The sequence below is a fragment of the Somniosus microcephalus genome, chromosome 3, assembly GCF_052327205.1.
Source record: "Somniosus microcephalus isolate GS21.2 chromosome 3, FLI_Smic_1.0, whole genome shotgun sequence".
Lineage (NCBI taxonomy): Eukaryota > Metazoa > Chordata > Chondrichthyes > Squaliformes > Somniosidae > Somniosus > Somniosus microcephalus.
The window spans coordinates 331,273,258-331,296,547 of record NC_140989.1 but is presented as its reverse complement, the minus strand read 5'-3'; the positions used below and the strand labels follow the sequence as shown (position 1 = coordinate 331,296,547).

At 47.4% G+C, this 23,290-nt stretch overlaps 1 protein-coding gene across 1 annotated transcript in view; it reads right to left on the bottom strand.

Annotated features, from left to right (window-relative positions):
* The window catches only part of ttc22 (tetratricopeptide repeat domain 22), a 45,485-nt gene extending 24,936 nt beyond the window's left edge, over positions 1 to 20,549 (bottom strand). Inside the window, exons 1-4 of the mRNA XM_085983161.1 lie at positions 19,835 to 20,549; positions 17,492 to 17,547; positions 5,056 to 5,171; positions 2,384 to 2,502 (exon numbers count right to left, since the gene is read on the bottom strand). Of these exons, the coding sequence (XP_085839287.1) occupies positions 2,384 to 2,502; positions 5,056 to 5,171; positions 17,492 to 17,547; positions 19,835 to 20,389 (846 nt within the window). The 5' untranslated portion in view covers positions 20,390 to 20,549. The remainder of the gene's footprint in view (positions 1 to 2,383; positions 2,503 to 5,055; positions 5,172 to 17,491; positions 17,548 to 19,834) is intronic.
* Positions 20,550 to 23,290: the final 2,741 nt, after the last annotated feature.

Sequence of the window (23,290 nt, the reverse complement as noted above, 5' to 3'; positions counted from 1 at the left end):
GTTACTTTCCGTCTGTCTTTAACTTGGAAGATGATGGAAGAACCACCGAAGTCAGATATCAGATTTCCAGGAATAGCAGGAGAAGTGATGCAGTTTGTAAATAAAAAAGGACATATCTATAATATATTAAATTTGCGATGTCCTTATTTAGGCATCGCCGTTCTGTCATGCCTCTCCGTGGTATCTCAACAAGATTTTCCCATTATAGATCTACCTGTCACATAGAGGTGTCTGTAGGTGCACATACCTACCACTAGATGGTGCTTCATAACCCCAGAGGTTGCAGATCCCCACACCCACACCTACAGCATCACCAATACACTCGCAGGTAAATTTGCTTTGTCCTGAATTTCTGTGGGCAACACCATAGAAAGAAGAAAGCCATGGAAGATCCACCTGTGATTATAAAAAGCTTACATGCTCTTAAGACTGTCTCTGATTTGTCACACTGCTTGGCCGACATCCAGTACTGGATGAGCCATAAATTCCCTCCAACGAAATATTGGGAATACCAAAGCCACTGTCTTTGGTCCCTGCCACCGATTCCATCCCTCTCCCTGGCAATTGTCTGAGGCTGAACCAGACCATTCGCAACCTTGGTGTCGTCGTATCTGACCTCGAGCTAAGCTGCCAGCTCCCTGCCATTTACTGACCCATATCAATCGCCTGGCTTCTATTGGACACCAGAAGCACCAATCCAAAGAGGGCAGATGTAGCCAAATAAAGTGGTAATGAGAGAGTGACATCATACGTCACATTTTCCTTCATTACCGCCATAATAACGCCATGTGTCTGCCCATTTCACCAGTCTGTCTATGTCCTCCTGAAGTCTGTTATTATCCTCCTCATTGTTTATTACATTTCCGAGTTCAGTGTCATCTGCATACATTGAAATGATGCCCTGTATACCCAAGTCCAGGTCATTAATATATATCAAAAAGTGCAGTAGTCCCAACACCAGCCCCTGGGGGACACGACAGCACATTTCCCTCCGGTCTGAAAAACAACCATTCACTACTACTCTCTACTTTCTGCCCCTTAGCCAATTTTGTATCCATGCTCCCACTGCCCCTTTAATCCCATGGTCTTCAATTTTCTCAATTATGTGGTACTTTAATCAAATGCCTTCTGAAAGTCCATATGCACAGCATCATTACCCTGATCCATCCTTTCTGTTACTTCATCAAAGAACTTAATCAAGTTAGTCAAACACGATTTGCCTTTAACAAATCATATATTAGCCCATACTTTTCCAAATGTCAATAAATTTTGTCCTAGATTATTGTCTCTAAAAAATGTTCCCCACCACCAACACTAAGCTGACTGGCCTTTAGTTGCCGGATTTATCCCTCTTCCTTTTTTTAAACAGGGGTGTAACATTTGCAATCCTTGGTTGCTGCTGTATTATGAACCTGACATTTGTCATAAGCCTCCTTTTTGTGTTTCATTTTAATTTCTTTAGTCAGTCATCCAGGGAGTTTTGGATGCCCTTCCTTTCCCCCTCGTGGGAATGTGTCTAGTCTGTACCCGAACTAGCTCCTCTTTGAAAGCCTCCCATTGCTCATTTACTGTTTTACTTACCAATCTTTGATTCCAATCCACCTGTGACAGATCCCTTTTCAACTCACTTCAACGTTTCAACAAATACGTTGAAATTAAATGATCGTTTTACTATCTTGGGAAAACAACTTTATTTACCAATGTATTTTAGCTCTATGTTATAAGGCACAACACTTCCTCCAAGCTAAATCCAGCAATATCATTAGTGTCACTAGTTAAAGAAAAATGATGAAGGAAATTCACAGAAAGAGAGAGTAAAATATAAAAATGGTATTTAAAGTTAATGATAGCAAAGATTCTTTGTAATGGCTTGTTTTTTAAAGGAGTTCCCTGTGGTGAGACATATATTGTTATAAGTTAATTTTTCTAAAGCAGTATGACGCAGAGAAACACTGAGCTGAATCACTCTCATTGAGCTGAATCACTCTACATGCTTCCCAGTTCACAAACCGAAAAGCACCTTAAAAGTTGCCTATGCTCCTGTAAACCAGGTATCAAACTGCCTGGACATTGTACAAATCTCTCCTCAGAACCATATCATATTAAGGTCATATTATGGGCACCACCCCAAGGCAACAAGCCACATTTAACTCATTTACCAAATCGATTTTGTTACCCAGAACTAGATCTAGCAACGCCTCTTCCTTTGCAGGCATATGAACATACTGCTTGGGGAAGAAGTCCTGCCTATATTTTACGAGTTGTAGTCCCTTTTCGGTTTACTCCCTCCCTGTCCCAATCAATTAAGTTGGTAATTAAAATCTCCTGAAACAATAATTTTATTTTTCCTATCCCTGGCTATAACCAGCTAACGAGACCTCACCTGTCCATAACAATCGAGTGGGTCAGTCCCAGAATAGCCACAATCATGAACTGCCATTGGAGTATTGGGGAAAGAGTCCTTCCGCTCCAGCATCATCCCCAAATAACACCAGGCAAGAGCTGGGAAAGAGAGAACAAAATTAACACACAGGTAATGTCGAATGGCTGCTTATCATTGAAGATTGTAGTTATAGTAGAAAATAGTTACCCAGTTTTACAAATGTTGCTACACAGTCCACAGTAACAAATAGTTATACATAAGTTATATTTTTCAATTCTGTTATGCCTATTGCAGTATTATCAATGCATTGCCTCATAATTTGCTGTCAAAATAACAGTGCGGCTAATAGTGCTCGCCGTTATTTATGCGCAAATGCTACAGCCACTTCAGGCGAGGGCAGGTGTGCGATTAAACGTGGAATCCAAAAGCTGCTGTCCGAGTTGCGCCACTCTGCTGTTAGCTTTGTGAAAACGGCATCTCGCTGTCTGCCTCACCATTGAAATGCATTGAATGGCATGAAGTTGCTGAATTTGCGTGATAGATACAAACTAAGCTTGCCGCAGAAAGTTAAGTCTGGTCCATTCCAGTCTAAATACACTTTTAACGACGTGATAGGTGTTAATTACTGCCAATCAACCTCTCTGGCACTGAAAATGAACTATTACAAATGTAGAGTCTCATTCCTTCAGTTTTTCATTGTTGAAGATTTTAAAAATGCAAATTTTGTCCCTTTTTTCTCTCTCTCTCTTAATCCAATCTTTCTTTCCCTCTCTTTATTTCTTCCACTGTTCCTGATTTAGCACTAAATTCATCCACTCTTATTTACACTGCCTTCTTAGTCCTGGTGCTGTTAATTTCACAATCTTTCAATCTGATTGGTTAAGGATATACACAGTAGCTTTCCCTGTTTACTCATGTCCCAGATGCCCGGTTTCCCTTGCTGCAGTGTTATAAGCTCAAACTTTCAGCAACTTGGCGTGCAAAAATTTTTTTAATGTAAACTTGCAAGGGCAAGCCTAACTAATGGCAGATGCCATTGGATGCCCTGCCACAGTAAATTATGGCCCAATATAAATGCATTTATACAATATGCAGATCATGAATCCATTTGAAGAGGATTTTAAATGGATAATAGTTTGACCCATAAGCTGCTTATTTAAACGAACCGAGTAAGGAGTCTTCCATAGAATCTTTGAATAGTACAGCACAGAAGGAGGTCATTCGGCCCATCGAGTCTGCGCCAGCTCTTTCGAAGAGTAATCCAGTTAGTCCCACTCCCCCGTCCTTCCCCATATCCCTGCAATTTTTTCTCCTTCGAGTATTAACCCAAAATTTAAAAAAAACATCAATCTAGAAGTATTCAAGACATCAACTATATCTTTCACAATATAATTACTTACTTTTCACTAAAATGTTGAAACAATTGATTCAGGCAAGAGCTTCATTTAAATAATACACAGAAAACAGCAAAACAATCTCCAAAACAACAGCACCGACTAGTGGCAGAATCAGAAAAGCATAACTATGTGCCCAGTACTGAAACGCTTCCAAAATCCAAACTGCAGATCCACACAGAAACCTTTCCCCAGTGGGACTGTACATTTTAATTTTTTTTTTAATGGAAGTACTGTAATTAGCTTGGCCCCAAAGTCTCACTGCCTTTGTTCAAAAAGAGAACAAGCTCCTGGAACAGCCAAGAACAGCAAGCTTGGATAGCTCTAGCCCCGTTTTTAACCTGGGGCACGAATCGGGCAGGCAGGAGCCTAGGCGGGTGGCAAACCGCCCTGACCTCAGCAGTGTGAGGCCGGTGTGATTTTAATTCCCAGGTGTCATCTGCTTGATCCTCCCCCAAAATTGTGGCAATTGGCAGTCGGGCGGGAGCAGGAGGCCACCACTAGTGACCAGAGCAACGGTCCCCGGCACTCAGGTAAATCAGGGGGAGGGAAGGGGTGGGACCCCGGCGGGTAAGTCTCCGGGGCGATTTTACCAACGCGTCTGCCCGATTGCTGCCGGGCGCATAAAGTTAAAATTGGCCCTTTCTGTTTCTACATTATAGCATCAGCCCACTGGAGGAGGTTTAAGCTGAAGTAGATGCTGTATCTGCTGTAACACAAAACTGTTTTATTACAACATAGTTTTTACAACTTTTAATCTTGTTTTTTTTTAATTAATATTAATTAAACTGGAATATATCTCCGAGACTGTATAAGGCCGAGTGTTTAGCTGATCGCACTCCCGTTTCTGGACCACTGTGCAAGTTGATCTATTGAAATCACCTCCATTCTCGACAGTAGTTCCAGCCACCTCCTCCCTCCCCGCCCCACCAACCGGGCAGGGTAGAGTCTCTAATGGTACGGGAGGCCTCTGTTCTCACCCTTCAAATACTAAACGTCATATTTCACCGCTGTTCCATCTCTTGGCCTAATCAGTTACAGATCTGACAGATGAACAGGATGAGATGTAGCAATGGGACACAGAAAAATGCAAACTAACAGAAGTAATATTTAAAAGAGCTTCACAATACCAATGTTTTGTGGTATTTCCTCACATTTATTAGAAGCAGTAACAACACAGAAACAAAAGGTCTGTCCGGGGTACAATATGAGATTGATCTGATCCTCCATTCTTATTTCTGACTATTAAAGAGAGAGGTTCACCACCTCTTACGCTACCTCTATATTGAGCACTGTCGGACTTGAGAACCTCCCGCAGCAACACCAACGATCTGTTGAAAGACAGCAGGCGCTTATAAGCAGGAGCGTCCTTGTTCATTAACATTCCGTCCAGTCTACCGGAGGAAAAGAAGAGGAAGAGGAAGAGTTAACTATTTCAGTCTTGGATTAAATAAAACAACTATCATAGAATGGTCACAGCACAGAAGGAGGCCATTTGGCCCGTCGAGCCCGTGCTGGCTCTCCCTGCAAGAGCACTTCAGCTAGTCCCACTCCCCCGCCTTTTCCCCATAGCCCTGCAAATTTTTTTCCTTCAGGTACTTATCAAATTCTCTTTGAAAGCCACGATTGAATCTGCCTCCACCACCCTTTCAGGCAGTGCATTCCAGATCCTAACCACTCGCTGCGTAAAAAAGTTTTTCCTCACGTCGCCTTTGGTTCTTCAGCCAATCACCGTAAATCTGTGTCCTCTGGTTCTGGACCTTTCCATCAATGGGAACAATTTCTCTCTGTCGAGGCCCCTCATGATTTTGAACACAATCTCCTCTCAATCTTCTCTGCTCTAAGGAAAACAATCCCTGCTTCTGCAGTCTATCCACGTAACTGAAGTCGCTGGAATCATTCTTGTAAATTTTTTCTGCACCCTCTCTAAGGCCTTCACATCCTTCCTAAAATGCAGTGCTCAGAATTGGACACAATACTCCAGTTCAAGCCAAACCAGTGTTTTATAAAGGTTCATCATAACTTCCTTGCTTTTGTACTCTATGCCTCTATTTATAAAGCCCCCGTATGCTTTTTTAAACCGCTTTCTCAACCTGCCCAGCCATCTTCAACGATTTGTGCACATATACTCCCAGGTCTGTCTGTGCCTGCACCCCCTTTAGAATTGTACCCTTTAGTTTATATTGCCTCTCCTCATTCTTCCTACCAAAATGTATCACTTCGCACTTTTCTGCGTTAAATTTCATCTGCCACATGTCCACCCATTCCACCAGGTTGTCTATGTCCTCTTGAAGTCTATCACTATCCTCCTCGCTGCTAAATATACTTCCACATTTTGTGTCATTTGTGAATTTTGAAATTGTGCCCTGTACACCCACATCCAAGTCATTAATATATATCAAGAAAAGCAGTGATCCCAGTACCTGGGGAACACCACTGTATACCTTCCTCCAGTCCGAAAAACAACCATTCACCACTACTCTCTGTATTTGTCACTTAGCCAATTTCTTATCCATGCTGCCACTGTCCCTTTTATTCCATGGGCTTCAACTTTGCTGGCAAGCCTATTACGTGGCATTTTATCAAATGCGTTTAGGAAGTCCATGCACACCACATCAACCGCATTGCCTTCATTAACCCTCTCTGTTAGCTCATCAAAAAACTCGATCAAGTTAGTTAAACATGATTTGCCTTTAATAAATCCATGCTAGCTTTTCTTAATTAATCCACACTTGTCAAGTGACTGTTAATTTTGTCCCGGATTATCATTTCTAAAAGCTTCCCCACTACCGAGGTAAAACTGACTGGCCTGTAGTTGCTGGGTTTATCCTTGCACCCTTTTTTGAACAAGGGTGTAACATTGGCAATTTTCCAGTCCTCTGGCACCAGCCCCGTATCCAAGGAGGATTGGAAGATTATGGCCAGTATCTCCGCAATTTCCACCTTTACTTCCCTCAGCATCCTAGGATGAATCCCATGCGGTCCTGGTAACTTATCTACTTTAATTACAGCCAGCCTTTCTTGTACCTCCTCTTATCAATTTTTATCCCGTCCAGTATCTCAACTACCTCCTCTTTCACTATGACTTTGGCAGCATCTTCTTCCTTGGTAAAGACAGATGCAAAGTATTCATTTAGTAACTCAGCCATGACCTTTGCCTCCATGCGTAGGTCTCCAATTTGGTCCCTAATCAGCCCCACCCCTCCTCTTGCTACCCATTTACTATTTATATGCCTACAGAAGACTTTTGGATTCCCTTTTATATTAGCTGCCAATCTATTCTCATACTCTCTCTTTGCCCTCTTATTTCCTTTTTTACTTCCCCTCTGAACTTTCTATATTTAGCCGGATTCTCAGATGTATTCTCAACCTGACATCTGTCATATGCCTCTTTCTGCCTTATCTTACTCTCAATCTCTTTCGTCATCCAGGGAGCTCTGACTTTGGTTGCTCTACCTTTCCCCCTTGTGGCAATGTACCTCGAATGTATCTGAACCATCTCCTGTTTAAAGGCAGCCCATTGTTCATAGAAACATAGAAGATAGGAGCAGGAGTAGGCCATTCAGCCCCTCGAGCCTGCTCCGCCATTCAATGAGATCATGGCTGATCATCCAAATTCAGTACCCTGTTCCTGCCTTCTCCCCATATCCCTTGATCCCTTTAGCCTTAAGAAATATATCCAACTCCTTCTTGAATATATTTAATGAATTGGCCTCTACTGCCTTCTTTGGCAGAGAATTCCACAGGTTCACCACTCTCTGGGTGAAGAAATTCCTCCTCATCTCTGTCCTAAATGGCTTCAATTACAGTTTTGCCTGCCAATCTTTACCCAGGCCAGATCCATTCTCAACCCACTGAAATTTGCCTTCCTCCAATTAAGTATTTTTACTCTAGATTGCTCCCTGTCCTTTTCCATAGCTAATCTAAACCGAATGATACTATGATCACTGTTCCCTAAATGTTCACCTACTGACACTTGCTCTACTTGACTGACCTCATTCCCCAGAACCAGATCCAGCAATGCCACCTTCCTTGTTGGGCCGGAAACATACTGATCAAGAAAGTTCTCCTGAACACACTTCAGATATTCTTCCCCCTCTCTGCCCTTTACACTACTACTATCCAACTATCCTAATATCGGCTGGAAGTCCCCCATCACTACACTATAGTTCTTACACCTCTCTGTAATTTCCCTGAACATTTGCTCCTCTATATCCTTCCCACTAGTTGGCGGCCTATAGAATACACCTAGTAGTGTAATGGTACCTCTATTGTTTCTCAACTCTAACCAAATAGATTCTGTCCTTGACCCCTCCAGGACATCCTCTCTCCAGCACTATAATATTCTCCTTAATCAATACTGCTACCCCACCTCCTTTCTTTGCTTCCCTATCTTTCCTGAACACCTTATATCCAGGAATACTTAGTACCCAATCCTGCCCTTTTTTGAGCCAGGTCTCCGTTATCGCCACAACATCATATTCCCATGTGGCTATTTGCGCCTGCAGCTCACCAACCCTATTTACCACAATTCGTGCAATCACACACATGCACTGTAAACTTATCTTAGACCTTCTTGTATTCTCCCTTAGTCTGACCCCAACTAATACCATACTATTTCTTACTCTAGTGCTATCTGTCTCTCCCAATCCTTTGTGCACCTTGTTTCTCCTTTCTAATGCTACATCCTGGCGCTCATCCCCCAGCCAAACCCTCCCCAACAGCACTAGCAAACCCCGCCGCAAGGACATTGGTCCCGGCTCTGTTGAGGTGCAACCAGTCCGGCCTGTACAGGTCCCACCTCCCCCACAACCGGTCCCAATGTCTCAGGAATCTAAAGCCCTCCCTCCTGCAACATCTCTGCAGCCACACATTCATCTGCCCTATCCTCCTATATCTATACTCACTAGTTCATGGCACCGGGAGTAATCCGGAGATTAAGAACTTAAGAACATAAGAAATAGGAGCTGGAGTAGGCCATTTGGCCCTTCGAGCCTGCTCTGCCATTCAACAAGATCATGGGTGATTTTCTACCTCAACTCCACCTTCCCACTCTATCCCCATATCTCTTACTTCCTTTAGTTCCCAAAAAATTATCGACCTCTGTCTTGAATATACTCAACGACTGAGCATCCACAGCTCTCTGGGATAGAGAATTCCAAACATTCACAACCCTTTGAATGAAGAAATTTCTCCTCATCTCTGTCCTAAATGGCCGACCCCTTATTCTGAGACTGTGACCCCCCTGGTTCTAGACTCCCCAACCAGGGGAAACATCCTCCCTGCATCTACCCTGTAAAGCCCTGTAAGAATTTTATATATTTCAATTAGATCACCTTTCATTCTTCTAAACCCTAGGGAATATAGGTTTAGCCTTCACCGTTCCTCACATTGGCCCAGTAATTCCAGGCACAACGCATGAGTACGGACAGGGTACTCACGCGTGTGCCCGGAGGAATTGCCGGTTTTCAGCATGCACAGCGCATGCGCTGAAAACCGGCATTTCCTGTCCTCTGACCCAAGGGGTTAAGAGGCAGTACGCGCGCGACTGCACAGGCAGCACGCGCACGACTGCACAGGCAGCGCGTGCGCACTGAAATTCCTTTTTTTTTTCCCCCCAGAGTTGCCCGAGTGTAAAGGCCTCTGGTCTTTATGCGTGGAAAAACCAGACGTAAGTATTTAGTTTTACAGGTAAGTGGGCTTTTAGTACAATGTAGAAATTTTTTTTCCACAGGTTTGTTATTTTTAAAGAATTTACAGGATGGTAAGTTTAGTTTTAGACCCTATTTTTTAAAAATTTATTTTTTATAAAAAATTGATTAATTGCTTAAAACATTTTTTAAAACTTATTTATAGTTAATATAATCAGTGGGATGTTTTTAAAATTTTTATTTAAAGTTAAAGTAGTGTTTTGGCAGCCCATACTTTTCATAAGTTTGACAGCTCTTACTGTCAAACTCATGAATGAGTTTCCCCTCCCCTGATTGGCTGCACAATGCTCACCTGATCCCAGCCGGCACATCGCACTAACTACGCCGCTGGATCAGGTAAGCACAGCGCGTCGACATCTGAACCGGGCCAGTGACAGGAAATGCGAGCAGGCCCGGGCTTCAGATGTCGGCGCGCAGGGTGAGTGCACATCGGGGGCTTGCACGCGCGGCAAGCTCCCGATCCTAATTTCAGGGCCATTGTATTCCATTTGCCATGTTCTTGCCCACTCAGTCACCTGTCTATATCTCTCTGCAGCCTCTTTGCGTCCTCCTCACAGCTTACTTTCCCACCTAACTTTGTATCATCAGCAAACTTGGAAACGTTACACTCAGTCCCTTCATCCAAGTCATTAATATAGATTGTAAATAGCTTTGGCCCAAGCAGTAATCCTTGTGGTACCCCGCTAGTTACAGCCTGCCCACCCGAAAAAGTCCTGTTTATTCCAACTCTCTGTTTTCTGTCCATTAACCAATCCTCAATCCATGCTAATATATTACCCTCAATCCCACGAGTCCTAATTTTGTGTAATAACCTCTTGTGTGGCACCTTATCGAAAGCTTTTTGAAAATTCAAATACACTACATCCACTGGTTCCCCCTTATCCATCCTACTAGTTACATCTTCAAAAAACTCTAACAGATTTGTCAAACACGATTTCCCTCCATGTGGACGGAGATAAAAGATAATAATGGATTAATCACACTAATAGGGGTAGTCTACAGACCACCTAATAGTGGAATGGAAGTGGAGGGAGAAATATGCAGACAAATTAGGGAAATGAGTAAAAAACATAGAATAATAATCATGGGGGATTTCAACTACCCAGGTTTTAATTGGACAGAAGAGGTAGGTAAAGGGGATAAGGGAATGGAGTTCCTACAATGTGTACAGGACTCCTTTCTAACCCTAACAATAGATTCTAGCATTTTGCCTACTACTAATGTTAGGCTAACTGGCCTATAGTTCCCTGTTTTTTTCTCTTCCTCCTTTCTTAAATAGCGGAGTTCTGTTTGCTACCTTCCAATCCTTGGGGACTGTTCTGGAATCTAGGGAATTCTGGAAGATTAATACCCGTGCATCCACTATCTCTGCAGCCACCTCTTTTAAAACCCTAGAATGCAGGTCGTCAGGTCCAGGGGATTTGTAGCCACTTTAGTCCCATTAATTTCTCCAGTACTATGTCTTTACTTATACTGATTTCTTTAAGCTCCTCATTCTCTCTAGACCCTTGGTTCCCCATTATTTCCGGAATGTTTTTTGTGTATTCTACCGTGAAGACAGATACAAAGTATTTGTTTAATGTCTCACCATTTCCTTATTGATTACGACCTTTGAGGTCCTGCTTTTTAATCTCTTTCCTAGCTCCCTGAAATCTGCCTGCAGGACCTCATCCTTCTTTTTACCTATGTCGTTGGTATCGATATGGACCACAACCTCTGGCTGTTCACTCTCCCCCCTCAGAATATTCCGCAGCCGCTCAGTGTGGTAAACCACTGTTGTTAGTATTGTTGTACTTGTCTGTGCATGCCTCAGCTGACTCCGCCCCTGGCTCCACCCTCATGGCTGGGTATAAAGGTCGCTGCTCAGAAGCCTCCGGCCCTTTTGGATACCAGGCAACCCCAAGAGGCATGCTCTGTTCTTTGGTAATAAAAGCCTGTTTATTACTTACTCAATCTCCAGTCTTTTGTAGCAATTGATAGTGCATCAATTTTATTACCAAAGTTAAATGTTGGCTGCGGATGCTGATCAACCGATGGCGCAAAACGCTGAGCAGCAGGCGCTGCTGCGAGCCCTCAGACCAACATGCCTGGACCTAGACCCCCAAGAAGCGGGTTCGTCGACTAAATTCGCACAATGGCTGCGTTGCTTTGAGGCGTATCTGGAAGCCTCGACCGTGACTCTTGATGAAAATAAACTGAAAATCCTGGCCTCGAAGGTGAGCCACCAAGTCTATACTTTAATCCAAGATGCGACGACCTACGCGGCGGCTATCGACCTACTGAAAGGGCAGTATGCACGCCCGGTTAACACGGTCTATGCCAGGCACCTTTTAAGATCTCGCAGACAGCAGCCCGGGGAATCGGTGGAAGCCTTCCTACGGGCACTGCGGGTACTCGGACGCGGCTGCGACTGCAAGGAAGTATCGGCCGCGGCACATGCGGAGGGACTGATACGAGACGCTTTCGTTGCGGGTCTAAGGTCCGACTACTCCCGGCAGAGGCTGCTGGAGAAGGGTGAAATAGACCTGACAAAGGCAGTGTCCCTCGCGCTCTCGCTCGACGCGGCCCACAGAAATATGGACGCTTTCTCCCCTCATCGCCCCGCGCCGTGGACGCCACAATCTTGGGCCATGGGACCGCCACCTCCAACTGCTGCAGCGATGTCCAAGGCACAAAAATGCTATTTTTGTGGCCAAGCTAAACACCCTAGAGCACGCTGCCCCGCGAAGAATGCTACCTGCTCCGGCTGCGGGAAGAAAGGTCACTACGTTAGCGCCTGCAAAGGGAAGACCGCTAACGCCAGCAGCGCTGCGTGCGAACCGTGGGCGCAGCCATCTTGTCCGCCATCTTGGGCTCCCCCAGCCGCGTGGGGACCGTGGGCGCCGCCATTTTGTCCGCCATCTTGGACGCCTCCGACTTTGGTTACGGGGGACCCGGACTCCACCACCGCCTCATCGGACGACCGCATCGACACGCTTGAACATACGCTGGCTTCCGTGACGCTGGATCAATCTCTCCCGCATCAACTGTCCAGGTCCATGATGGACATTACGGTAAACGGCTGCGCCACTACCTGCCTTTTTGACAGCGGGAGCACGGAGAGTTTTATACACCCCGACACGGTGCGCAGTTACTCTCTCCCGGTCCTGCCGACGCGTCATCGCATCTCTATGGCTTCCAAAGCCCAGTCAGCGGACGTCGGTGGCTACTGTATGGTGACTCTTTCAGTGCGGGGTACTGAATACAAAAATTTTAAACTTCTGGTCCTGCCCCATCTCTGCGCTGCCGTCCTACTGGGGTTGGATTTTCAGTGCCACCTTAAGAGTGTCACTTTAGCGTATGGTGGACCCCTCCCCCCTCTCACAGTCTGCAGCCAGCAGTTTTTAAATCGCCCGCCGCGCGCCATTTGCAGCCTCTCCACCCTTAAAGTCTCCCCCCCCTCCTTGTTCGCTAACCTCACCCGCGACTGTAAGCCCATCGCTACCAAAAGTAGGCGTTACAGTGCCGGGGATAGGGGTTTCATTAAATCCGAGGTAGCGAGACTCCTGAAGGAAGGGATTATCGAGAGCAGCAATAGCCCATGGCGAGCACAAGTGGTGGTGGTGAAGGCTGGCGGCAAACAGCGCCTAGTTATTGACTACAGCCAGACGATCAACCGCTACACCCAGCTGGATGCATATCCACTCCCCCGCATATCTGACATGGTCAATCAGATAGCACAATACCGGGTGTTCTCGACGATTGATCTGAAGTCGGCATACCACCAGCTCCCCATCAGGGCTGAGGACCGCCAGTACACAGCTTTTGAAGCTGACGGTCGGCTCTATCACTTTCTCAGAGTTCCCTTCGGCGTCACCAACGGAGTTTCTGTCTTCCAACGGGAGATGGACCGGATGGTTGACCAGAACGCGCTCCAGGCCACTTTCCCATATCTAGACAACGTCACCATCTGCGGCCACGACCAGCAGGACCACGACGTTAATCTAGAGAAATTCCTCCGGACGGCCCAGCGGCTGAATCTCACATACAACAAAGACAAATGTATGTTTCGTACTACGCGCCTTGCTATTCTTGGCTGCGTAGTGGAGAACGGAGTCATCGGCCCAGACCCCGATAGAATGCGCCCCCTTATGGAGCTCCCCCTCCCCCACTGCCAGAAAGCACTGAAGAGATGCCTGGGGTTTTTCTCTTACTATGCGCAGTGGGTGCCCAACTATGCGGATAAAGCCCGACCCCTCATCAAGTCCGCCTCCTTCCCCCTGACAGCAGAGGCCTGTGCAGCCTTCACTCTCATAAAAGGAGACATTGCGAAGGCCACAATGCACGCTGTGGATGAGTCCCTCCCTTTTCAAGTGGAGAGCGACGCATCCGACTTTGCCCTAGCTGCAACCCTTAACCAGGCGGGGAGACCCGTGGCCTTTTTCTCAAGGACCCTCCAGGGCCCCGAGATTCGACACTCCTCTGTCGAAAAGGAGGCCCAGGCCATTGTGGAAGCCGTGCGACATTGGCGGCATTACCTGGCCGGAAAACGATTTACCCTGCTCACTGACCAGCGTTCAGTGGCTTTTATGTTTCATAATAAGCAGCGGGGCAAAATCAAGAATGACAAGATCTTAAGGTGGAGAATCGAACTCTCCACCTACAATTACGATATCTTGTACCGGCCCGGGAAACTCAATGAGCCCCCAGATGCCCTATCACGTGGTACGTGCGCCAACGCGCAGGTTGATAGGCTACAGACCCTCCACAATGACCTCTGCCACCCGGGGGTCACCAGGTTCTTCCATTTTATCAAATCCCGTAACCTGCCCTACTCCATCGAGGAGGTCAGGACCATGACCAGGAACTGCCAGATCTGTGCCGAGTGCAAGCCGCATTTTTATAGGCCAGACAGAGCGAGCCTGATCAAAGCCACGCGCCCCTTCGAGCGGCTGAGCATCGATTTTAAAGGGCCCCTCCCCTCCTCTGACCGCAATGTGTACTTCCTCAATATAATTGATGAGTACTCCCGTTTCCCGTTTGCCATCCCTTGCTCGGACATGACCAGTACCACGGTCATTAAATGTCTGAATGACCTCTTCGCCTTGTTCGGTTTCCCTAGCTATATCCATAGCGACAGGGGCTCATCTTTTATGAGCGACGAACTTCGGCAGTACCTGCTCGCGAGAGGCATTGCTACAAGCAGGACCACCAGCTACAACCCCCGGGGTAACGGCCAGGTGGAAAGGGAGAATGCGACAGTCTGGAAGGCAGTCATTTTAAACTTAAAATCTAAGGGCCTTCCGACCTCCCGCTGGCAGGAGGTCCTCCCTGCGGCGCTCCATTCCATTCGGTCGCTGCTCTGTACACCCACCAATGCCACTCCTCACGAGAGAATGTTCTCCTTCCCCAGGAAGTCCACGTCGGGGATTTCGCTACCAACATGGCTGACTTCTCCAGGTCCCGTCCTACTGCGGAAGCACGTGAGGACCCATAAGGCGGACCCCCTGGTCGAGAGGGTGAGCCTCCTCCACGCTAACCCGCAGTATGCTTACGTGGTGTACCCGGACGGGCGGGAGGACACAGTCTCCATTCGAGACCTCGCACCTGCAGGTGCTCCTGAAACACCCTCTTCGCCACCCACCGCTACTCCTGCCTACCCCCAGGACACAGTCCCCGCATGAGACCTCGCACCTTCGGGTGCCTCTGAGAGACCACCATCGCTACCTCCCATTACCCATGCTCTGACCCCTGTAGACGGCATGCAGCAGCCCCAGGGTCCGCCACCTGCTACACCTCCTCTGAACGAGACACCGGGTTCACCGTTGGATGCTGCACCATCACCGCCGCTGCTGCGACGCTCAGGACGGCTTACAAGGCCTCCTGATAGACTTCAGTACACGAATTTTTAGTGCACTTCACCCCGCCGGACTCAATTCTAAACAAGGGGTGAATGTGGTAAACCACTGTTGTTAGTATTGTTGTACTTGTCTGTGCATGCCTCAGCTGACTCCGCCCCTGGCTCCACCCTCATGGCTGGGTATAAAGGTCGCTGCTCAGAAGCCTCCGGCCCTTTTGGATACCAGGCAACCCCAAGAGGCATGCTCTGTTCTTTGGTAATAAAAGCCTGTTTATTACTTACTCAATCTCCAGTCTTTTGTAGCAATTGATAGTGCATCACTCAGTAACATCCTTGACCCTGGCACCAGGGAGGCAACATACCATCCTTGAATCACATCTGTAGCTGCAGAAATGCCTGTCTGTTCCCCTAACTATTGAATCTCCTATCACTATTGCTTTCCCGATCTTCCTCCTCCCCCCCTGTACAGCTAAGCCATGGGTGGTGCCGTGGACTTGGCTCTGGCTGTACTCCCCAGAGGAACTATCGCCCTCACCAGTAGTCAGTTCTGAATACTGGTTAGAGAGTGAGATGCACTCAGGGGACTCCTGCACTAACCTGCCTGGTCCTCCTTGGCTGTCTGATGGTCACCTAGTCGCTCTCTGCCTGCACACTCTTACGCTGTGGGGTGACCACCTCCTGAAACATGCTATTCATGTAGCTCTCAGCCTCAGGGATGCACCGCAGTGACACCAGCTGCTGCTCAAGCTCCGAAACCTGGAGCTAGAGCTCCTCCAGCTTACAACACTTCCTGCACATGTGACGGTCCAGGACACAAGAAGTCTCCTGGAGTTCCCACATGGCACAAGATGTGCATTCCACGGGAATGTCCCAAATAAACTAGCCCAGGCTCCACCAGGAACAGGCAGCAGTGGGAATGGAGAGATGCCCGGGCATAGAAAAAATATTTTATATTTTACCTGCTCAGAATTTTTACAATGATTTTAGAAAGATTAAAGAGATGATTATGGTCATATAAACCATACAAGATTCACATAATGTCCTGCTACTTTAAATTAGAGTATAAGCATTGCCTATGTAGCGACTCAAACCTTTAAAACTAAAGAGCCTGCAAGAAAAACTCGAGTGGACCAATTTGAACAATCCAACACACCAGTTGCTGCCATACACTCATGCAATTCACAGAAATGTTGTTAACAAGAGCAGCAACAACTTGCCTTTAAAAACACCTTTAATATAAAGAAAGGTTCCAAGAAGCTTTAGAAATAGGCCTAAGGACAGGGATGCCCAAGCAGGAAGGGAGAGATTAAATGGGGTAATAGAACGTTTAGTTGAGGAGATGGATTTTGAGATGGTTTTTAAAGGTGGAGAGGCAGAGCGGTTCAGAAAGGGAGTTCCTGATAGCAGGACTGAGGTAGTTGCAGGTTCTGCTACCAATGGTGAAGCAAAGGAAAGGGAGGAAGCACAGAAGGCTGGAGTCAGAGGAACGACTGCTTGGGAGAGAATATAGGACTGGAGGAGTTTGTAACGATCGGGTAGGGTTAGGCTGTGGCAATTTGGACAAGGATTTTAAATTTAATGCTCTGTGGGGACAGAGTGAGACCAGCTAGGATGTAGGCAATGGGCAAACGGGATTTAGTGTTCCTAAGCTGCTGCTTATGCACAGAAGAGAGAGAGAGAGAGAGAGAGAGCTCTGCCCTGACTGTTGACTTCTCCCCACCCAGCACAGAAACGGGTCAATCGGCCCAACAGGTCCATGTCGGTGTCTGTGCTCCACACGAGCCTCCTCCCACCTTACTTCAGCTCACCCTATCAACATATCCTTCTATTCCTTTCTTCCTCGTGTGCTTATCTAAAGTAATGTCTGACCTGGTGCTAGGTTTCCTCTAGCAGAATTATTTGTATCTTGATCCGACAAAAAAAACGCTCACTGATCCCTGGATCTAAATGGAGGCTACATGCCAAGTCTGTACCGGGTGCAGTTATACATAAGGAATAAGCTGCCTGAGTGACACACAGCTACATGCTCACAGGGCTCGAAGGAAAGTCAGAAACAACTGGGAACCCATTTGTTGTGCAATAATAATGTGGCTCTCTTCGGGTGAGATATTTTTGTCACTCATGCTGACTGATCTGGTGCTGACATTATAACAGTTTCTCTTACCTAATATACATGGTAGCCATTGTAAAGTACCAGCTCCTTTTTTCTTCCGCAGTTACCTGCAATAAAGAAATAAAATCATAGAAACTTACATAAAAACTTAGGAGGAGGCCATTCGGCCCATCGTAACTGTGCTGGAATACATGCTTTCAAAATGGAATCTCAGTAAAAATGCATTATCATTTTTAAATATACACATAAGATAGGTTAGGTTTAAAATGTTGGTTATTCCTCGGCTGGACAACTGGGAGTGTATCCTTCCCTCCCAATTCTCTGGGGCTACTCTCACATGCCCCCTACTGGCCATTAATAGAGCAGCATTGTTAGAAACCTGGGACCAAGTAACCTACCCACTCTGGGGGGGAATTTTAATCGAACTAAATGGGTAGGTTGGGGGCATGTGGGTGGTATTAATGGAGATGGGACAGCGTGGGGAGCCAATCCGCTGCCAGGAGGCGGGGAGTCATTTAAATATAATGAGGCTGGAAGCCACTGCTTTAACCTCCATTTTGTATTTAACTATAGATGGTCGGGTTTTGCACAGCTCTTGAAACCCGCCAGCTAATAGAAGGCGAGGACTGCTGGATCCAGGAGGTAAGTGCCTTTACACTTACCTCCAGGATCCAGGGTCCCTGCCTAACCCACACCCCGTGATTGGAGACCCCTCCACAAGGCCTCCGATCCCCCCACGAGGCCCCTCCCCTGCTCCTCCGGCACCCCCCACCCCCCTGCTCTTCCGGCCGCCGATCTTCGCTGAAACCCCCCCCCCCCCCGCTCCTCCGGCCCTCCCCGTGCTGCTCCCGGCCCCCGACCCACTTCAGACCCCCCCTGTACACCTACCACCACCTCCAGCCCTCCCTCCGTGCCTAGTACCGCAGGCCTACCCGCCCGGAGCCAGCCAGCCTCTCAATCTGGCTGGCTGCAGGTGAGAAACAGAGCTTTGAAATGCCAATCAGGCTCTGGCATTAAATTCAGCAGGGCTTGCAGGGGCGTTCTCCCGGGTTTCCCAACCACCTCGGAGTCCAACCCTCCCCACCCCCAACCCACCTTCGCCATTAAAATTAAGCCCTTTGTCTTGTGTGTGGCACAAGAATGAATTTCCTTCAATAAATCATAGAAACATAGAATCATACAGCACAGGAGGCCATTCAGCCCATCGTGCCTGTGAAAGAGCAATCCAATTAGTCCCACTTCCCTGCCCTTTCCCCATAGCCCTGCAAATTTTTCCTATTCAAGTATATATCCAATTCCCTTTTGAAAGTTTCCAACTCACCTTCAGTTTTAAATAGGCATTTACTTATTTCATTACTTAGTTTGTTATTCTTATCAAACAGAATTGATGAAGGGTTTGTGTCAACGCAAATATGGGGGAAAGGGGTTAGACCTTAATCTTCCACACTGCCGCACTTCACCTTAAAAACATTTAACTCAGGTTGGAAGGTTTGAAACAACAATGGGCCAGAATTTGGGGTCAGTGAAGGCATTCGCCGCTGGCCCCGAAGTAAGCTTTGCACAAAGGACTGCTCTGTGTCAAGAAGTTTGGCTTTTCCGATGTTCAATTCAAATCGATGGAGTTTAGTGGGGATCCCCATGCGCGAGCTGCTGTGACGTCAATAAGCTGTCGAAGCAGCCAATCAAAATGCAGAATTCTCACAGACAGCGAACAGGGAAGTGAGTAAGCTCTTAAAATTCTAACTTTTTAAAAAAAATGTTAAGAGAGAGCAAACCAAAGATTGGGGCTCTCACATTGGGGAAAAGCCAAACCCGAAATAAAGATGAACAAACTTCGAGAAAAATTCATTCTTTGTTAAAGTTTCTTAAAAATTTTAATTTTTGTTAAAGTGGATAAATTTCACAGTGCACAAAATTAAAATTCGTTTTTCAGGGCCAGCACCTTTGTTTAGCAGTCAATACGCTGTTAAAACCCCAGTTACACCTGATCCCTTTGGGTCTAACTTTTAGTGGGGAATTTAACAGCGTGATTACTGCGGAAGAGCCAGTTTCCCTGATTTGAGAGATTTCACTGATCGCCGGCTCTGGGGGGGTGGGTGGGTGGAGGGGCTGGGGCATAGCGTAGCCTGTGGCGAAGCAGTGAATGACAGACCGCAATTTCAGGATTTCCCAAAGTTGCGGTCAGTTTCAAAGGCGGGATGACGGTGAACGCTGCCAGTTCGCCATCATCCGGACCGCAAATTCCTGGCCAATATCGTTTCCAGAAAGAGATTTGGTGGTGCTGCTGGTGGGAATCATTATACCAATCCTATGATTAGCTATTGCTTATGTTAATGCCCACTCCAATGAAAGCTTGAGAAGCACAGACCTCCTCGGAGGACCAGCCACTCTCACCTTATTCTTGCCATACAGCAAGGCTTTGTCGTAGAGCCCGATGGCTGTGCTCAGCCTCTCGGCGTGATCGTCCTCGCTCTGCAGCCCCACGTCGAAGGCGCTGGCGTAGGCGTGTTCGGCCAGGCACCTGGCGGCGCGGAGCGGGCGCAGCTCGTCGCCCGGCCCCGGCTCCAGCCCCATCAGCTGGGACAGCCGCTCCACGCACTCGGCCGCCTGTGCCTCTTGCTCCAGCCGGTCGTACACGTAGCCCAGGTTGGCCCAGGCGTTCAGGTTGCCCGGCTCCTCCTGGCAGACGCTGGAGAAGATCGCCTCGGCCGCCTGACACTCGTCCAGGTAGAAGGCGAAGACCCCCAGCAGGTTGCGCACGGCGAAGCGCTGGGCGCCGCTCTCCGCCTCCAGCTGCAGGCTGTCCCGCTTGAGCTTCGTGTCTCTCCGGCGCAGTCTCTCGGGCTCCTCAGGCTCGAAGTTCAAATTCAACTGCAGGTGGAAGTGCCCGGGGATGTAATCCATCTCCTGAATGATCGCTTCGATGTCCCGATCCGGGTCTTCTCCCATCTTTGATTAAAGAATAAAATCTCTCTTATCTATTGTTTTTACCATATTTCCCAAATGTCAATCTCCTGTGTGACTCCTGTCCTGTCCTGTCCAGTGTGGGAGGGGTTTGACATGGGTGCGACTGCAAATAGTCAAACTCTTCCTATTGGATGGCAAATTACATTGTAGCTTTATCCATCCATCTATCTACATCTACTTATATTGTATTGGCATTTTTGACATGGGTATAATGCAAATAAGCTACAGGAGAACTGAGGCATCCCTTCTCAGCACGACAAATGTGATTTTTATTTTTGAATGTTTTTTGGATGAGATGCTACATAAATTGGGCCGGATATTCCGATCCCTACGGGTGTGTTCGCACTGTGTACGCACCCGTAGGGACATCGGAAATGCTGGTTTCAGGCATGCACAGCGGGAAGCCTCCGATCGGAAAATACGGCCCATTGTATTTTCCTGCATGCTACTTCATCTGACACAACAGCCAGCATTTCAGGGAGGTTTCATCACACGGCGTAATGGCTTGAAGCTCAGTTACTATGGAGCCAGCATTTTTGCCCAGTTTGCCTCCAGTGGAAAACAAGGACGGAAGGACGGGATAGCTTGTTGCGGTCACATGAATGGCTGGCAGCAGTTACACGGATAACTGGATACGGTAACATCGATGCCTGGTTGTAGGTACACAGGTAAGTGAGGGGGTCGTTTGGCCTGGGTGGCCCTGGAGATGGAGCACGCGGTGTCTGCTGGCATGCTCGAGGCCTTCCGTGACTGGTGGGCACTGCGGGGACTGGAGTGCATCATCACCTCCGGCAACCAAATTTTAATTTAATTTGTTAAGTTTCATTTAATGTTTTGTTACAGTTTATTTGGTTTAGTGTGCATCAAAAGAGTACACAGGTAAGTGATTGAGCTGATCACTTGAAGGCAAATGGTATGTTGGCCTTCGCAGCGAGAGGATTCGAGTACGGGAACAAGGATGTCTTGCTGCAGTTGTACAGGGCCTTGGTGAGACCACACCTTGAGTATTGTGTGCAGTTTTGGTCGCCTTATCTGAGGAAGGATGTTCTTGCCATGGAGGGAGTGCAGCGAAGATTCACCAGGCTGATACCTGGGATGGCAGGAATGACGTATGAAGAGAGATTGGGTCGATTAGGCTTATACTCGCTGGAGTTTAGAAGAATGAGAGGGGATCTCATTGAAACTTATAAAATTCTAACAGGACTAGACAGACTAGATGCAGGAAGGATGTTTCCGATGATCGGGGAGTCCAGAACCAGGGGTCACAGTCTAAAGATAAGGGGTAAGCCATTTAGGACAGAGATGAAGAGGAATTTCTTCACCCAGAGAGTGGTGAACCTGTGGAATTCTCTACCACAGAAGGCAGTTGAGGCCAGTTCATTAAATATATTCAAGAAGGAGTTACAGATATATTTCTTAAGGCTAAAGGGATCAAGGGATATGGGGAGAAAGCAGGGAGAATGTACTGAATTTGGATGATCAGCCATGATCTCATTGAATGGTGGAGCAGGCTCGAGGGGCCGAATGACCTACTCCTGCTCCTATCTTCTATATTTCTATAAGTCTGCAACCCTCTACAGCAACCGCTAACCGTTCCTCCTGATCCAAAAATGATGTACTTCTTGGTCGAGCACCATGTGGAAGCACCAGTTGTTGAACACATTCCCATCCTAGTGACCAAGTGGGTCGACAGCCCCCAATGTTTGGGCAAACCCACTCCCCATCATCGGTCTTTCCTCTCTCTCACAGGGATGAGACCCTGTATTAAAATAGCAGGTAAAGAAACATTATATGAACACTTCGAGCGTTCATCTGTTAATATTGCCATTGGCAATTTCTAGATTCTCGGCTTAAAGTAGATCACTAACTGTATAGTGTAAAATTACCTCTTCATTGCAATAACTGCCACAGAGTCTTACAATTTTTCTCACAAGAACACTGTTCATAATCACCTTGATCTTGTGTGATTTGCCATCGTGTGCACTACACTCCTGTATCTGTCTCACTAGCTTTTATGTTTAGAATGTCATTGTCTCTTTCTCTGCTGGTCCTGCACAGCCCGTGACTGGCTTTTTCAATGTTAAATTTTGCGCATGCATGAAACTGTGAATGGGCCGCACAACCCTTAAAGGGACCAGAAAAAGAAAGTAGGGGGAACATTGGCGGGCGACCAATCCGCCCACAGGATGTGGGTCGGTCATTGAACCCTTTTAAGGAGGCGGCGCATGTATATAAATATACAGGGTTTATATTTTTAACCCATGTCAGTCAGGTTTCCCGAGCCTCAGGAAACCAGACAGGTAAAATGAGCTGAGAAGGGTTGGGTCCATGAGGTATGTACCTTTACAGCACTGTTTGTGGGCCAGGAGCAGCAGGAATGTTTCCTTCAGGCCCAACAAGCTAACCTGTAAACACTCCCCAATTCCATGATCTCCCCCCAACAAACCCCCTATCACCGACCACCAATCTCCAACCCCCTTCCGATCACTCCCCGACCCCCTTCTGATCGCTCCCCGACCTTCACCGATCTCTCCCCGACCCCCTTCCGATCTCTCCCCGACCCCCTTCCGATCTCTCCCCGACCTCCACTGATCCCTCCCCGACCCCTTCCAATCTCTCCCCGACCTCCACTGATCTCTCCCCGACCTCCAACAATCTCTCCCCGGCCCCCTTCCGATCTCTCCCCGACCTCCACCGATCTCTCCCCGACCCCCTTCCGATCTATCCCCGACCGCTTCCGATCTCTCCCCGACCTCCAACGATCTCTCCCCGGCCCCCTTCCGATCTATCCCCGACCCCCTTCCAATCTCTCCCCGCCCTCCAACGATCTCTCCCCGGCCCCCTTCCGATCTCTCCCCGACCTCCACCGATCTCTCCCCGACC